The sequence below is a fragment of the Falco punctatus genome (genome assembly GCF_963210335.1).
Source record: "Falco punctatus genome assembly, chromosome: Z".
In the NCBI taxonomy this organism is placed as follows: Eukaryota; Metazoa; Chordata; class Aves; order Falconiformes; family Falconidae; genus Falco; species Falco punctatus.
The window spans coordinates 31,200,906-31,218,562 of record NC_137586.1 but is presented as its reverse complement, the minus strand read 5'-3'; the positions used below and the strand labels follow the sequence as shown (position 1 = coordinate 31,218,562).

Below are 17,657 nucleotides of genomic sequence, written 5' to 3'. Positions count from 1 at the left end.
CATTATATACACAGAAAGATAGACAGGTAATCTTGACGTTCTGAAGGACTGTACTTAATTATTTTGGCTTGTATGAACAAGTAGAAAATGGAAGTCAGTAATAGAATTTCACTTCTGTAAGCTCTCCAGAACAAATAAAGCTCACTACAATAAATAACAAAAGCTTCCATAGTCTGAATTGCCTCACATGTCCCTGAAGACTATGTGACGTATAAATACTCCAATTTCAATAAGCCTTTCCTCTCATGCCATTTTCTTACATAGATGTCACCTACTCCCACTTTTTTCATTCTCACTCATAGTTTTTAATGTTGTGTGTCTCTCCCTGTGTCTATTTCTTTGTTTTAATGTCCTTCATGCCTATTTCTTCAGTTCTTTTCTCTCTTCTGTAAGGCATATGCTGCCTGAAGAGGTCTAGGAAGATCTGGATACTGTTCTTGGCTGCAGACCACGGTTTGTTTTGGAAACTTGGATCTGTTTTATTTTAGTTTGCAGCTAAGCTAGAAAGAAAACTTGAGCTGTAGCTCTTTAAACTGCAGAAATCAGGTATACTGGAGCACATTTATGGCCAATGGTGGTAAGATCACCCTCAAAGCACAGGGACTTTGAAAATTGTTCCTGCTACATAGACAGTACCGTTTCATTTATATGAAGGCAGCAAAGAAAGCCTTTTACGTAGCTTCTCTTGACACCTTATTGATCTCATTTTTTCTTAGCCACCATTCTCTCTTCCACTTAACCCCCAGGCACATCCAAGCACAAAAATAAACCAAATTCAGTACATGAAAACAGAATTTAAAATTTTGGGGTTCATTCACACAGTGGTACCATCCAAATCTTATCTCATGCTATATTGGTAAATGCATAACAAGGTATCTCTAAGACCATCAAAGGATCAGAGCTGTTTTTGTGGAGTGTACTGGGTTGCAGCTGCCAGTCCTGCTTCCAAAGAACATTAAGGAAGTCCTCCAAGTTTGTTAAAATTTAACAGTGGATTAAAAAGAACTTTTGGCATCCTATAGCTTTTAAATAATGAAGTTTTCATCTCTTTCAAATCAGACAGGATTTATGAAATCTATACTCTAAACTAGATACAGAAATATATGAAAACAGGGATAAATTAGACTGAGGAAGAAGAAAATTTTCAGAAGATTTTAAAGTCAACTGAAAAAATCACTATTTGTTAGAATCTAAACAAGCAGTCTGATAAAATAATCTTAGCTTGAAGCCCCTACTGTATTTTCCATTCTTGCTTACCTTATTTTGCCTGCTTTTGTCTCTGCTGGGACACTTCTACTCAGCAGAATGCTAGCAGCAGCTCTGCTACAGCCAATTTATTGCCTGCACACATGGCAGGAAGCCAAACCGCTAAATAAAAGAAAAGTCTGGCATGGACCTAATCTTTTAGATTTCTACATTCACTCATTTGCATCAATATTCTCACAACTCTTAACTGCTGCTGGAATTCCAAGAGTGCTGGAAACAGTAACAACAAACTTTAAAAAGTGTTTCTCTAAGATGCCACAGAAGCTGTCTTCCCTGAAGCTGCACACAGATTTTTAGCCGGTAGTTCTGCGTAAATGCCTGAATATCCTTATAAATTCTGCTCTGATGTTTTACGTCACTGATAATGTTCTTGTTATCTGTCATTTCTTCCAAGGCTGATTCAAGGACAGATGCTGGTTTACAGTAATATAGACACATTAAAAGTAGGAGTGTAGCAGGGAGCTTGAAACAAGGTAACTGCTTAAACATTTACCCAGCTACTAAATGGGCTTTGCAGGCGTTGCACCAATGGCAGTAGTTGGACTGCTTGTGTCATGACTGAACTCGTTTACAGTGGGTGTGCTGTATTTCTTTGCCCATAAAGCCCAGATAATGGTTTTCATCATACAAGAAGTAGGTCTGTCTTTATTACATTTGGCATGTTCAGTTGGCTTTATCTATCTGCCTAAGTACATTCCTTACCCTTCACTCACCTGTTGGTCCTCTGTCATACACACTAAATTTGTTTCAATACACAAGGTTGCATTTTTAAAGGAGTCAATCACACTTTTGTATACATCATTGAAATAGTTAAACTCCACTAAAACCAATGATGACTTTGTGTTTTCTTAAAATCAAGGAGCTACTGCTTTTATCTATAATTTGTGTACTGTGTCAAGAAAGTTCAGTATTTTACCTGTGTTTGTTTTAGGAAAAGTCTCTTTTAGTTCATTAAGCCCTCACTGGACACTGGCAGTATATGAGGTCAGTTGAAAGACTTTTTAAAAAGATATGTTTAAAGACAAAGCAATATGAAACTTTGAAATCTCAAGTCTTTGGCTATTACTCAAGCAGACTCAAAAATGTGGGAAAGATTCTAAATGTAATGACATAGAACTGTCGCTTCAGTACAGGACTGAGCTGGGATAGTTCATTTCCTTCTAGTAGCTCGTATAGTGCTGTTTTGGATATAGGAAAACACACTGACGTTTTAGTTGTTGCCAAGTAGTGTTTACGCTGAGTCAGGGACTTTTCAGCTCCTCACCCCACCCCATCAGTGAATAGGCTGGGAGGCACAAGAAACTGGGAGGAGACACAGCCAGGACAGCTGAACCAAACTGGCCAAAGGGATATTCCATACCATGGGACGTCATGCTCAGTATATAAACTAGGGAGAAAGCTGGCTGGGGGCACTGCTTGAAAACTGTCTGGCCCTTGGTCAGTGGGTGGTGAGCAATTGCACTGTGCATCACTTGTTTTGTATATTCTAATTATTTTAACATCATCATCATCATTATCGTTATTATTATTTCACTTCCTTTTCTGTCCTATTAAACTGTCTGTATCTCAACTCATGAATTTTACTTATTTTTTCCCAGTTCTCTCCTGAATCCCACTGGGGGTGGGGGTGGAGTGAGCAAGCTGCTGTGTGATGTTTAACTACCTTGCCAGGTTGAACATGACAAGAACAAATGCAATGAAAAATGTCAGATGCAGTAAAAGCTTTTTTTTTTTTTTTTTTTTTTTTTTTTTTTTTTTTTTAATACAGTCGTTCAGAGGCTATACTGGGCAAAGATCGGATGACACTTCAGCAGCTGTATTTTTTGGTAAGGAGCAGATGGATCCAGGTTGCAACATGTAGACTGCATGTCACATTACCATCCTTACAGGCTTATCTGTTCTTAGGCCACGAGGTAACATTCCAGGCTTAAGTGAGGAGTTTGTGGTCTGTCCAGCACAGAACAATTTTTTATTTTAAATGACCAGCTGTATGAATGTTATCATGCACTACACCAACACTACTGTAGAATAGCTAAATAATAACATAAGCCAGCAGCAGCCACAAAAAGGACCTATCTCAAACTAATAATTGATACAGTCTAGGTGGATTAAGCCACGTAAATGCTTATTGCAGCTGACCTTCCATCTTAGCCCTTGTGGTTTGTTTTAAACTTTATTGTTGTTTAGACTGTAATTGACTATGTCATTGAGCATTTCTGGATCTCAAGAGTCTTTCTAAATCCAGATCAGTAGTGGTCTTCAATAATAAATAGAGGTTTTATTTTATTATATTTCAAAGTTTAGTGTTGGCAGAAAGCTCAGCAATAAACCAGCTGTGCAGAACCTTCCCTGACCAGCACGTGCTCCCATCAGCAATAGTGTTTTCCATTCTCTCTCTTTCTCTCCCCAGCCTCCCAACCCCCTTCTTGGTTCCTGCATCTCCTCTTCCCTTTCTGTCACTCTGTCTCTTACTCTTCTTCCTTGTTTGGTTCTTGTTGGTTGTTGTTTTTTTCCTAGCTTCACCATTAAAGTCAATGTATTCATCAGCCATGGACCCCACTAATAGCTATATCCCCAGAGTTACAACACTAGGTCTGGTCCAGCACTGCACATACTTTCAAAATTTTCTTCTAGTTCAAATTAGTATCTCACACCAAATTACCCTGAAAGACAAAAGCCTTTAGAAAAGAGTTGTATTGAGAAAAACATCAACAAAATTACTATAAAATTAGTTTTAGTGCAATTATCAGCATGGAAAGTAACAAGAAAAACAACTGCCTAAAACTGGTTTGTTTTTGTGGGTTTTTTAGGTGAAAGGATATTTACCTGCAAAAAGTTAGTATTTGCAGCAGTGAGAAGGAAAGAAGTTTCCTGGTACCACACACTATTGCACAAATAATATTGAACATACAGTAAATACCAGCAGCCACATTTTATCAGCCAGTTAATCTGCAAACAATTTGCAGGAGACCTCACTCAAAGTCTCTCAAGTGGAACAAAACTGAAACAGCCAATGGACTGCACCAAAAAAAAGATCAGATATAAAGACTTATTTCTAATTCTGACTCCAGTGTATTGCCAGATTAACACTGAGGAAAAGTTTGATCACAAATAGTAATATTCTAAAGAAAGTCAATGCAAAACATTTTCAGTGAAAGCAACTTAAAACATTAAATCAGATGTGAAAGATAAGATTTTCAGATTTTGGAGATGTCAGGTCAAAAATACTTGCTCTAGTTTTGAATACAAATTTTCTAGTCTGAAATCCAGTGACTTACTATTAGAGAATACAGATTATATTTTCATTATACCAGAACATATATTGATATTTGTGTGAGAAGTTCCTCTTTTTCTTCACATTGAGGTCTTTCTCCCCCAAAGGCATGAAGATATCGAACGTAATATAGTTGGCAGCTTACTAAAACAAACTGACAGTGCAATCTATTGATACATTTTTTCTTGGATACGATAGGGGTTTTTAATATTCTAAGAACATTTTAACATGAGCATGTAACAGCCAACTTTATCTTACTTCACATCCTGTTTACATGGCATGCCAAAGATGTATATAGGACTAAACCAAGTCTATTTAGCCTATCTATTGCTCCCAGTATTTCCAAACTGTCGTTAAAGAATTCTATTCTACTGTACGGTGAAGCTTTCTACTACTCAAAACAGCAGGACTTACTTAAATCTCCATGTGTTTTTGCATACAACAGAAGACTAATGATTTAGTAATGCCTATGCTGACCACTGCTGCAAAGTCTTTTTTGAGAAACTTCTGTTCTTAAAAACACACACACAAAAGTGAAAAATGGCACTGTATACATGGAAGCTATTTCTGCTCCTTTTCACTGTTTTTTAACATTTCTCAGTCTAGAGTTCTTGGGACAAATGTTACTGCAGTTGTTTTTCACTATCAGTTACGTCATCTTTGGTGATTCCAGGAACAACAGGATGATGTCTTCTTGAACTTGAGTTCACAAAAGATGTTCTCTCTTCACTTGCTGGGCGGCAGAGGTCCACAGAAACGGTTCAGCAGAAGTAGCCCACTGCATAGTACTATGCTGCAACACCCAGCCATGTTATAAGCCATGTGCTTTCACTGCGTACAGGGGAAAACCTGCAGGCTGTCAGGATATCTCCTTCTCATACAGTAGCTTCTTTTCTTACATGCAAAATTGAGTCACATTAACTTTGGCTTTAGCTTTTCTATTCCAAAGGAGAGTAGGGTTAATTTTAGAAGAGAATGGGAGTAACACAATATAAAGGGGCATTTCAGAAGTTTACATTTTCACATTAAAAGTTACACAAAAGGAGGCCATACTGTATCTTTAAAATGAGGTAAGTTCTTCTATTTTTTTATTTTTTTTAGTTGTTTTGATTTCAATAGGGATTTTCAATAAGGCACAACAAAGACTTATCCTCAGTACAGAAGGATGCAACTTTTAAACAAGCTGAGTGTAAACAAGCCCTCGGTACTTAACAGAGTGCCCCTGCAAGTGCTGATCATGCTGGCCAATGCCATTGTGAGGCCACTTTTGGTTATCTCTAAAAAGTCACAGCAACAGGGAGAGGTTTCTGAGGACTGGAGAACAGCAAATGCCACTCCTATTTCCAAGCAGGATGGGAAGAAGGATTGAGGGAAGTACTGACCAGTTAATTTCACCTTGATCCCAGAGAAGGTGAAACAAATAATACTAGAAAACATTTCTACACTATAAGAAGGACATGAAGGTGATTGGGAGTAGTCAGCATGGATTCATGGAGGGTGAATTATCAGGGTGTTACCAACCCAACCTGACAGTGTTCTGTGATGAGATGACTGGTGTGGTGGATCACGGGAGAACAGTGGATGCTGTTTACCTTGTCTTTGGTAAGATTTTTGACAGTCACCCAGTGCATACCTATTGACAAACTGATGAAATATGAGCTAGGTAAGTGAGGTGGGTTTAAAACTGGTGTCACGTAAAAAGGATGGGGAGGGAGGAGGTGAAGATTTTCCCAACCCTGTGTTTTTGATCTGTCTGTCAGCACCCCAGGAAAGCCGAGACCCTTGTGCCTGACCACTCTGTCAGCGTACCATTACAGGGACCTTCACTGAACAGTCCCGCTGGATTGAAGGGCAATTTGACTGACTTGTTCAGGGAAACACACCAACAGCATAAGGGGGACCCTCAGCAGGTCTTCCCACTTTATTTGAATGTTACCTGCTGCCAGCAACAGCTGGCACCCACAAAGGGCTAACACTTTCTGCAGAATAACACTATTATGAAATCGTGACAAGTTAAGATTTGTGATTGCCTGTAATAGGTAGGGACTATCTGCAAAAACAAGCTTGAACTTACATACAACCAAACTGTATACAGCCAAAACATTAATCACTAATAACAGCTAGTGTAAGTTATTTAGCGTGCATAAGACAAAGTTCTTACCCAGCAGGCGTCCCTAGGAGGAGAAGACAGGTTCAGTCCATCACCCGATCCCAAAAGTTACGATGGAGTCTTCCCTAACTCCTCCTCTCATTCATTCACTTTTAATACTTTGCTCTCAAGTGGAATTTGAGTGACTCTAGTCATACACTTTTATTATTGATTGGTGTAAGATTCTCTCACTTTCATTTAAAGACATAGTTATAAGAAATAGAAAGCGCATGCTCAGGGAGGGGTGGCCATGCCTTGGAGGTAGGTAACATTGGGATGGAGGTGTGCATTAGGATTATAATGAGATTATAATGAGCAAGGTTCATCTAAGGAGAATAATTTCTCCAGAGTTGTTGGCTCAGCAACAGACATCTCTTACATTTTCCACCTGACAGCCGCTATGTGGCTTATCAGCTGTATGGTACTATCACATTCCCAGTCCTGCAGGGAGTACAGCAGAGCCTGGCCGAGGTGTCTCCATCCCACTCCACCCTCCACTGCTCCTCTAGGATAGCAAGTTGTGTTGGCAAGGGAGCCATGTTGGAGTAGATTGTGTGCATGCCAACCATTCTGAAAGGGGCAACTGTATTTTACCCTAAACAGGTTATAATACTACAACTTCCATTAGGTCCCAGTTTTCTATAATTTCTCCCCTCCAAGCAATTTTTCCACAACTGGTGCCAAGCTTAGAGGGTTGTAATCAGTGGCATGAAGTCCATCTTGGAGATCAGACAGTCATGGTGTACCCCCAGGTTGATACAGAGACTAGTACTGTTTCATATCTTCATTAACAATCTAGATGATGGGACAAAGTTCTCCCCCAGGAACTTTGCAAAGAACTCAGAATTGGGAAGAGTGGTTGATGCACCAGATGGATACACCACAAACTGTCACTCAAAGGGACCCTGACAAGCTGGAAAAATGGGCTGACAGGAACTTCATGGAGTTCAACAAGGGGAAATACAACCTGTTGCACCTGGGGAAGAATGACACCCCACACCAGCACAGACTTGGGACTGATTGACTGGAAAGCAGCTTGGCAGAAATGGAACAGGTTGTCTGGACAGGTTGTGGAGCCTCCATCCTTGAAGATACTCAAAATCCAACTGAATAAAGCCCTGAGCAAGCTGTTCTAGTTGCTCCTGCTTTGAGCATGGAAGCATGGAGGCAACAGACCTCCAGAGGTCTGTTTCAACCTCAACTATCCTGTGATTCTGTGAAAATGATATTAAGAAAAACATTAATTATTTATATTTATTCATTCATTTATTTACTCCAACTTTTCTAAATCTTCTGTTTGGAAATAACTGTGTTTTTTCTTTGAATGTAGAGTCAAAACATGTACAGAGGACATGTGGTTGGGTGGACTGAAGATGGTTACATTTAACCAAAATTTACTGATGGTTTCCTACAAGTTTTGTGAAAACACTCCAGAACAAGCACCAGTATTTGTAGTTATCCAGAAATACAGATCATAATTTTTATTTATAATTTTCAAGTATTGCCCAGTCTTTCCACTATTCTTCATTGATGGACTGGTACACAGTAGGATACAAGTGCTGTCTTGTATGTGTGTTCAGCGTGTAAGGTGACTAAGCAATGCCACAGCATCTTTTGTTTGACACCAGCAACCAACCACAGTGACATACAATGCACACTGTAGAATTGTTGATTATTTGAACACATTTGGATAAGTTCTCTTTCCAGTCAGAAGCAGACATTCATATCTGGGTGACTGCAGTTTATTCAACAGTGCACTCATGGCAAGACTTAGAAAGTACGTACATCTCTGTTAAATGCCATGTAATTCTTCATTACAGAACACAAAATGACACATAAAAGTTGTTGTAGGTAGATACAATGATCTGTTTGCCAGTATAATTAATTTCAGGTACCTTCTCTTTTTCTGTTTGTTATTCTTTTATCCTACTTTGATTGCATACTTTAAAAAAAATATCATTTTTCAAATATTTTGGTGATACATGTCACAGCTCCCAATAAAGGCTATTATCTTGCTTTGTCATATGTGGCCCCATTCTTCACTGTAGATTTAATTTCAGGGTGTAGTCTTAATATTTGTATTTCTTTCATCACCATAGATGAAAAGATCTGTTTTCTAAGGCAGACCTGAATATAGCTGAGATGTTATCACACCAAAATCTACAGACATCACATTTCGTGGCTTCTCAGGTACTAATCTATGGAATGTATGCAGAATTCTGACTACAATTTCTCATAGCCTCAAGACAAGGCCAGATGTATAGCAAGAAGTAGCAAATTTTATTAAGCTACCTAGTAGTGTTGAAGAAAGTATAAATGAAGTTCCAGGCAAATAAGCCCTTCTTCAGGAAAAAAAACCCACCACCAACAAACCCTAAAAAACAGTGGAATTGAAAGGTAAACATACATTAAAACCACCTGCTTTTATTTATTTAGATAAGCAGCATATGATATATACCATCCATGTTATCTCAGTACTGACTTGAGGAACTAACAAAACATTTTCAAAGACAAGCATTGAACAAAAATTCTAACTTTTTGGAATGCAAAAAAAAGTAGAAAACAGATACTGGCTTTGTAGTTCATGATAGCTTCTCTCCCCATCACAAAACTGCATATTCCAGAGACTACAAATTCTTTTTCTTTCATTAAGAAGACAGCCACCTCAAAGAAATCGTAATAGGCACCTGTACACTAAGAGCTTTTAAGCAGCTGGGAAGATGGTAACTGATTGGCTGACAAAAGTCAAATCCACTTTATTGTTGCTATTTCCAGTCTCTGTGCAGTTGGATTTCAGAGAGGAAGAGGCCCTCTGGAGAACACCTCTCACATTTTGGGCAATCATAAGCGGGTGTAGTCGGTATAATGTAAGTGTCAGGGAGCAGGCTAGCCAGGAGCAGAGAGACACAGTAAGGCATGCAAGGCAGAGTGCTGACTAACAAGAGCTGCAGTACCAAGTACCCAAGCAAAAAGAATATGACTTACAATTCCCTCTCCCCTCCAACAGTATGTGTTTGGTCCAGCTGAAACAGTTGGACTGTCTATAGTCTTGCTAAGCTTTCTTTCACTCTGCTCTTCCTGTGGCTAACAGACTTCTTGCAAATTGTCTGGCTGCAGGCATGTTCTACAGTGGGAAGGATGCAAGCAACACATGTTTCAATGGGACTGAAATACAGGAGAAGGACATGCACGGCCCTGAAGAAAGAAAAGCTTTATTTTGAAGATTACTGGAGAGATGATCATCACTAATCCAGGACAGGCCTGATCTCAAGACTTGTGAAGGCTTGTGGCCTTACATGTTGTTAGGCCAAGGACTGAAGGGAGGAGGGAAGCTGCTGCTTGAGTGTTATGTGGGAAGAGGGCCAAGAGTCCTGCTTGGATGAATTTTCCCATCTGATTGACCCAGCAGTACCAGAAAGTGAGCATTGCTGGCTGAACATCCCAAAGCCAAAAAGCTGCTAAAAGAGCTGCTAGTCTAACCTACTCTTATTTATACTAGTAATTCCCACTTTCTTGTGGGTTGGGATGGCTCCTTTCCATCATCTTCGGTCATACTTTTTCTACAGTTGATTTAATCTTCACATATGTTACAGGAATCCCTCCAACACTTCTGTCCCTCTGATGGTGACCCTCCACTTTCACCTTGGACTGGGAATTAGACAAGCTGAACACTCTTCCTGGGTTGTTATTAGAGAAAACACAAGACATCATTCCCTTTGTTTTGTACAAGGATGTGCTGATCCATTATGGTCCCAGTAAGAAAGGCACTCAGACTCTGCAGAGTATTATTTCAAATGCAATTTGAAATAAAGAAATAGAGAACTGTTACCTTACAGCACTTCAGATGCTGTGTGCCATGAGTAGCACAGCATCAAATGGGCCTCTGATCAGGGCACACTGTGAAGACCTTGTCTGTGGAAGGGCTACCCCATTGTGGCCATTCCAGCTATTAGAGTATTTTCTCACAAGAAAACAAATTTATTCATTGTTTCTACAGAAGGGATATTCACATGATAAATTCTTGCTGCACTGTTGGATAGAGGTAAGGTCATGGAGGTGCTGTAATTGCCAGTACAACATTGGAGCTGCCCACTCCCGTGAGATGGCTGTTTGTCCTGTGGCCATGGCACTGGCATGGCACAACACAGGCCTGAGGGTCATGCCGTACATGGCTACACTTGGGTTAATGTTTGCATGGATCACTAAGGTCTCAACTTACCATGATCCTTCAGGCAAGATCACCTCCCTTCAATGCTGCAGCACCTGCTCCAGTAACACACCCTGCATGCTGAGGAGTCTGACCTCCATTCTGTGGAGCCTGCAATTCAAGAGGTTTTGGAGGATAAAATCAGGTAGCTGTAATATTATTAAGTGATAAGGAGAGATGGCAGGACCTCGAGGATCAGCCTTTGCACATAGGCTGTACTAGGGCTTTGTAGACTGGTGTTGGAAGGTGAGGCTAAAGGGCGCTTCTGCTAACCTTGTGGGTCCCAAACTTCTGTCTTGTAGGCACAGCCTACAGGGGAAGCATGGCACCATGAGCTGGGTACCACGTCTGTGGTCTCCGCTCAGGCTTCTTTTGCAATAACATCTTGACAGAAGCATTTATGAAAGCTGGCTGTGACCAAATGGGCATGGAGGTGACAAATTTCCTAGTGACCTTAGAATGAGTAAGTGCAATAACAACAGGGGAGTGTTCCTACATTTCTTTATATTGCAAAGTCTGATTTATTCTCATGGTGTCATGAGCAAGGTCTCTGGTGTGATACTTGCAGTGTACAAGAAAGAATGCCCCTATATGAGCAGATGATGGGTCTAATAAACCCTGACACACCACCACCACCACCACCACCACCCCACCCCTTACATTCATTCTTTTTGTTAGCATGATACACTAAAAGTTTCATTTACGATGTTGGGACAAGCTCGAAGCTGTGCACATGAATATCTGTTTCCCAGGGGCTTACTGCTGCTGCTGCGGCACCCTGGCGCGCAGGCAGTGTCCCTCCGTCCCGCTGTGAAGCGAGCAGGGCTGCAGGGCTGAAGGGCAAATCTGAAAGGACTGCAGGTGCACCCCCCAGGACGGATCAACGTGATTTCTAGTAGGTTCCATTCACAACACACCAACTTCTCCAGTCAGTACTTCAGCAGGTAGAACTCATTGCTCTTGCAGGCTTCCTCGCTTTAACGGCTGAATATCTTTAACGGCACGCCTTTAACATTCCAAAATCCGTTATCCGGGTGCCCTTAGGAGGAAATCTCGGACATCCCCCGCACAAGACCACGGCTGGCGGACGCTGCGCAGCAGCGGCGACTGCCCTGCCGAGCCCCCCCAGTGCAACCGGCCAGCGGCACCACCCCGGCACGCAGCAGCCCGCAGCGCCCCCTAGCGCGCCGCAGGACGCGCCGCAGGACGCGTCCCCCCCCGCCCACGGACCTGCCCACGGACCCTCCCGGCCGCTGCCGGCCGCCCCGCCCCACTTCAGCGCGCGCACCAACGGCCGCCGCCTCCGGCAGCGCAGGCGCCCGCAGAGCCCCCGCCCCTCCCTCCGCTCGGGCCGGGCGCCTTCTGATGACGCCACCGCGCCCGGCGTCTAAAGCAACCAGCGCGCCGCCGCCGCCGCCACTCAAGCGCATGCGCGCTGGGTGAGTCGCTGAGGCTCTTTTTCTCGCCCTTCCGCCGGGCCGCCGCGCGTCCTCCTCGCCCCCTCCCGCTCGCGCCGGCCGTTAGCTGGCACGGCTGCCCGCCGCCACCGGGCCGGCCCCGCCGCGCTGTGAGGCGAGGAGGGGAAGCGCTCGCCGCGCAGAGCACGGGCTGGCGGGGGCGGCCCGCGCGGGGACGGCGCCCGTCGCCCGCCCTCTCGCCCTCTCCTCAGGAGGGGGCGTCGGGCGAGGGGAGGAGGGCGGCCCCGTCACGGCGAGGGGGCGCGGGCGGCGAGATGTGGGAGGAGGGGCGCGCCGGGGGCGGCCCAGCCGGGCGAGGGCGCGGTGCCCGGGCGGGCGGGGCCCCGCGCAGGCCCGGGCGCCAGCCGGAGGCCGGGGGAGGCGGGTGCCGGGAGAGGCGGGCCAGGCCGGCGGCCGGCCGCTGCCTCGTGCCCGGCACCTGTGGCCCGTCCCCCGCGGCGGGGGGCAGGGCTGAGGCCATCGCGGGGGAGCGTGGCGAGGACTGAATCGTGTCTCTGTGCGTAGGTGAGCCCGATGTCGATTCGCCGGCTGGGCGAGGGCGAGGGGGAGCGCGGCGGTCCCTAGCTGATGCTGAAGAGCCGGCCCGGGGCCGGCAGCGCCCCTGGAGCCGGCGAGGCGCTGTGCGTGCGCGGGGTGGGAGATGGACGCGGCAGAGCCCGCGGGCGCAGCGCGGGGAGACTCGTCAGCGGATCGGCCCGGGGCGAGCCGCCTTCCGTGCGGGGACGAGGAGCCGGACATGGAGACAGATGATGCGGCGGGGAAGAGCGACGGCTGCGCCTGGGAGCGGAGCCTGAATCACGAGCTGCAGCAGGGATACCGCATCTTGCGCGAGTTTCTCCTGGAGAAGTACCGACCTCTGACAGCACCGTTTTTGAAGCCCCTCGCGGATCAGGCGTCTGTCAAGGAAGAAGGAGCTAGCTCCCTCTCGGGCCCTGAGAGCAGTGACTGCCTTCAGCAGTCACCAGCTGGAATGTGGCTATTGAAGATGGAAGAGAAGTTTTCCAGTGGGCAGTATGCAGGGATAGCGGATTTTGTGGGTGATTTCCGGCTCATGCTGGAGACATGTTACCGGCTGCATGGTGTAGATCACTGGCTGTCCAAACAGGCCCAGAAGCTGGAGATGATGCTGGAACAGAAGCTGGCGCTGCTCTCCCGGTAGGTGTAGAAAATGCTATAGGGGCCTTGCCAGATCCTGTTTATGTAAGCGGTGTGTTTCTTTATGTGAAAAATACTGTTAGCGTTTTTTTTAAAAAAAAACACAATAAAACACTTTAGCTGTCAGTACTGCCAGAGAGGGGGACGTTTCCTACTGGGAACTATAAAAATCGTAATTAAAAAAACTTCAGAGATTCCAAACTTGAAAATACCAAAATGCAAAATAGGGCACAGCATTTCCTGGTTAAGATTGTGCCCTTTATGAACGTGGAAGCACACTTGTTTAGACAAGATGTGAAATGCTTCTTTCTTTATTTTATACTGTCAAAAGCAAGTGAAACTACCTAAACTTTGTATGAACATCTGGCTTTTTAAAATCGTAAATTTTAGCCTGTGAAATTTTTATTGTCTTCAAAATAGGGAGGAACAAAATTTTGAGCCAAAGTACCTTTTGAAATTGGTTATTTTTTGATCATCATAAAATGAAAGATAATGCTTAGCATATTACAGTCTTAAATGGTGAAATGGAAATTGGTATGTTTAAATATAAGCCCTTGGCAGGAACTTGTTTATCAGCCAAAGCAGCTGAAGCATAGAAAGCTGTCAAGTGGTGGTGTAGAAAGCCCAGTGTAAATCGTGACTGGAATATATGCTTTCTCATGAGTTTAACATAGGCTTAGTTTAGTCATACTCAGAAAACCGTGGTGGCTGCTTACACTGAAAGGTCTGCCAGTCTTCTGAGTGACATGGTGTTGTGCATGTAAAAACCGAGAGGATTTTTGTGGCAAGGGGTGAAGGTGAAGAAGAAACAGTATTAGGAACTGCTTAAAGCTGTGCATGTCTGTCAACCTTAAACTCGCCGGTGATACAGAGTGTTAGCTGCCAGCAGTGTGTGTAGTAGGAACACTTGAAGAGCATGGCACAGAACTTGACTATAAGCCAGAGTGAATGTATTCTGTGTTGGTGTAGCAACACTGTATTTGAAACTGGTTTTGTGCAACAGCTGTTTTGGGACAGTTTGGGATAGAAGCGAAGGGAACTGAGCCTAATGGGGCATGAATGTTGCAAGTTTGCTTGAGTAAAGGTGATTTAGAAAAAAAAAAATTCGGAAATTGTGGTTAAAAGACTTACTGCTAGAAAATAAATAGCTAACCAAACCAGCTTGGAAATATGTGCCAAGTTAATTTCTGTATGTGTTGTGAATGTAATGTCTCAACTGTACTGAATTGAAGGGCATTTTCTTGAAGACTTTGTTGAATTGGATTCTGTAGGACCTGAGAATGCTCAATGCTTTTTTAGTAGAAACTCTGTAAGAAAGTGACCTCAATGTATGTACTGTGTCATCAAATAGGAACATACGTATTTAGTAAAAAAAAAAATCAGTTTCTGTTGTCATTCTTTTACATGTCACACACAAATGACAAATGACAATTCTTGGAATAATCATTCTTACTTCATTACAGAGCAGTATTTAGCTCAATGATCCCCATCAATTGACTCAAGGGAAGCAATCAGTGTTGGTTGTATGATTCTCAGATTTACAAACCACAGAAAATTACCTTAGAGTGGATGTTGCTTTTGAAAGGAAGTTGAATTTTTCCCCCTCCCCTCAAATATTTTCAAAGGTTGTGGGTAGAGTGTTACTTCTCATACCAGTTCTGCTGGAGTACTTTGAAACAGTGTAAGATGAAACATAACTTTACAACCAAATACAGTGTTTCACATTTAATCTTTCTTTAGTTTTTAACTAAACTGCTGTTTCACGCACACCCAACCCAAATCAACAAGTGCATGTGTATTTTTAGGTGTCTCCTAAAGGTGATAGTTTATCACAGGTATTGTGGATGTATTTTCTTTCCAAGTCTACAAATAATATTTGGTTACTTGAGATATATTGACCATTTTCAGAAGATGTGAAAACATAGCTCATGTTAGCATGTTGGTTTTAAGTTTAGAATTCCATAAAGGAGCTAAATGTCAGGTGAAAAATAACTGCTTTTTTTTGAGTTACACGGTTGATCTATGATTGGTAGTGTAGGTATTGAAGTGCTGTTGGCAAGGGAATTTGTAATTGTGAATTGGCTTGCTTTTTTCTTCTAGGCATTTAAGAGAGAAAACATCGATAGCTGTAACATCTAGAGGATGCTATGGGCTGGAAGATGAGAAAGGAACAGCATACATTTCAACAAGACGTCGTTCCACACCTCGCAATTTAGTAGGCTTGTCAACAGGCATGTTTGAGTCTGTGATGGTTCACGTTCTAAGACAAGAGGAACAGCTGAGAGCAAAAGAAGAAAAGAGGTAATAGGAAAACTTGTTTTGGTTTGGTTTTAAATAAGTATGCCTCCCTAGTTCTCTACAGGGGCTAGCTCCTTAAGGATTTTTTAGGTAAATAAATGTTGTGGTGCATTTTGTCTTTAAGTTCATGAATAAATCTAGGACTTCAAAGCATAAGGCACAATCTCGTCCTTTCTGGCTCACCTTCACCCCGTAATACTCTTATGTCCTACCCTCAAGCAGTGCAGAGGGATGGGGAAGGGATATTGTGGTCAATTTATCGCACATTGTCGCTGCTGCTGCTTCCTTCTCACACTCTTCCTCTGCTCCAGCGTGAGGTCCCTCCCATGGGAGAGAGTTCTGCATTAATTTATCCAACATGAGTCCTTCCCATGGTTTGCAGTTATTCACTCACTGCTTCAGCGTGGGTTACCCACAGGGTCACAAATCTTGCCAGCAAACTTGTTACAGCGTGGGCTTTTTTCTTTGCATGGGTCCGTAGGTCATGCCAGGAGCCTGCTTCAGTGTGGGCTTCCCACAGGGTCACAGCTTCCTTCAGGTACATCCACCTGTTCCAGAGTGGGGTCCTTCATGGGCTGCAGGTGGATATCTACTCCACTGCAGGCCTCCGTGGGCTGCAGGGGCACAGCCTGCCTCACCATGGCCTTCACCATGGGCTGCAGGAGAATCTCTGCTCTGCTGCCTGGAGCACCCCCTGCCCCTCTGTCTGCATTGATCATGGTGGTTGCAGAGTTGTTGCTCTTGCATATTCACACTCCTCTCTTCTGCTGCAATTTGTTGTGCAGATATTTCTTAAAAATGTTAACACAGAGGCACCACCACTGTTGCTGATGGGCTCAGCCTTGGCCAGCAGCGGGGTGTGTCTTGGGAGCCATCTGGCATTGGCTTTATCAGACATAGGGAAAGCTTCTAGCAGCTTCTCACAGAAGCCACCCATGTAGCCCCCCGCCACTACCAAAACCTTGCACATGGTAAGACAGCATTAGGTTTAGGAAACAAAGTATTTCCAGGTTTTTTTCAAAGTTTACAGTTTTGGAGATTTTTCCCGTATAGAACCAGTTCACTCTCATTTCGCAGGTAATCTTCATTTGCAACAGATTTGAAACCATACAGTTCTGGCTGACTTAAGTCTTAGCCAGTACCTTTTCCCTAGAAATGAGTGAATCTTTGTTTTTCTAACCCACCTCATACTTTGCAAAGCAACAAAGATCACAAAGTTTATTGTTTCTCTGGTAAAATTCTCTTGATTTGTGTTCAACTCTGTGTTCTGGATCTCTGAACTTGGTAACACTTATGAAAAAGGATGTTTTGATTGGACTTGAATTCATCCATAGAGTCAGTAGAACATACTACCTGATGAAATGAAAATTTTGCTTTTATACACCTGTTTTAAGCATGTTCCTGCAGAACTGTAGTTATTAACAGCTAAATCCATACATAGGGATATGCTCACAAGTCCCAGATTCTGTGCAAAGGATACTCCACAGTGATTGATTCAACAGAATGTTCTACAATACAGAAAAAGATCACAGCTTGCCTCTTTATGCCCTAAAATATGTATCATCAGGTAGCTGGTTGAAAATGGCTCTGTTGATCTCCTCCAATAATCATGCTTCTGGTATCTTCCTAACTTTCCTTATTTCCTCGTGGATTGGCTATGTTTTCAAAGTAACTTGGACCTCTTTGTACCAATTACTGCCCAACTTACCAAAGTGAAAATGTTCCAAAGGTACGTAGTAGTAGTGTTTCCTTAAAAAGGGTTGGAAACTGGAAGGCCTGTAAAATTAGGAATATGTTGCCAGTGATGATTGTGTGATACAAATTTCTGAA

The 17,657-nt window shown here is 43.2% G+C and overlaps 2 protein-coding genes across 7 annotated transcripts in view; one reads left to right on the top strand and one right to left on the bottom strand.

Annotated features, from left to right (window-relative positions):
• The window catches only part of LOC308056640 (uncharacterized protein), a 37,285-nt gene extending 24,950 nt beyond the window's left edge, over window positions 1-12,335 (bottom strand). For 2 of the 5 annotated variants that reach the window (XR_013924894.1, XR_013924895.1), the window contains exon 1: window positions 1,258-12,335. The gene's annotated coding sequence lies outside the window, so the exon portion shown is untranslated. The remainder of the gene's footprint in view (window positions 1-1,257) is intronic. The other 3 variants (XM_080372333.1, XM_080372335.1, XM_080372336.1) reach the window with 3 other exon arrangements.
• A 6-nt stretch (window positions 12,336-12,341) lies between these two features.
• BRD10 (bromodomain containing 10) overlaps window positions 12,342-17,657 on the top strand; it is a 55,321-nt gene continuing 50,005 nt past the window's right edge. For both annotated transcript variants that reach the window (XM_080372262.1, XM_080372261.1), the window contains exons 1-2: window positions 12,342-13,529; window positions 15,630-15,830. In XM_080372262.1, the coding sequence (XP_080228388.1) occupies window positions 13,015-13,529; window positions 15,630-15,830 (716 nt within the window). In that variant the 5' untranslated portion in view covers window positions 12,342-13,014. The remainder of the gene's footprint in view (window positions 13,530-15,629; window positions 15,831-17,657) is intronic.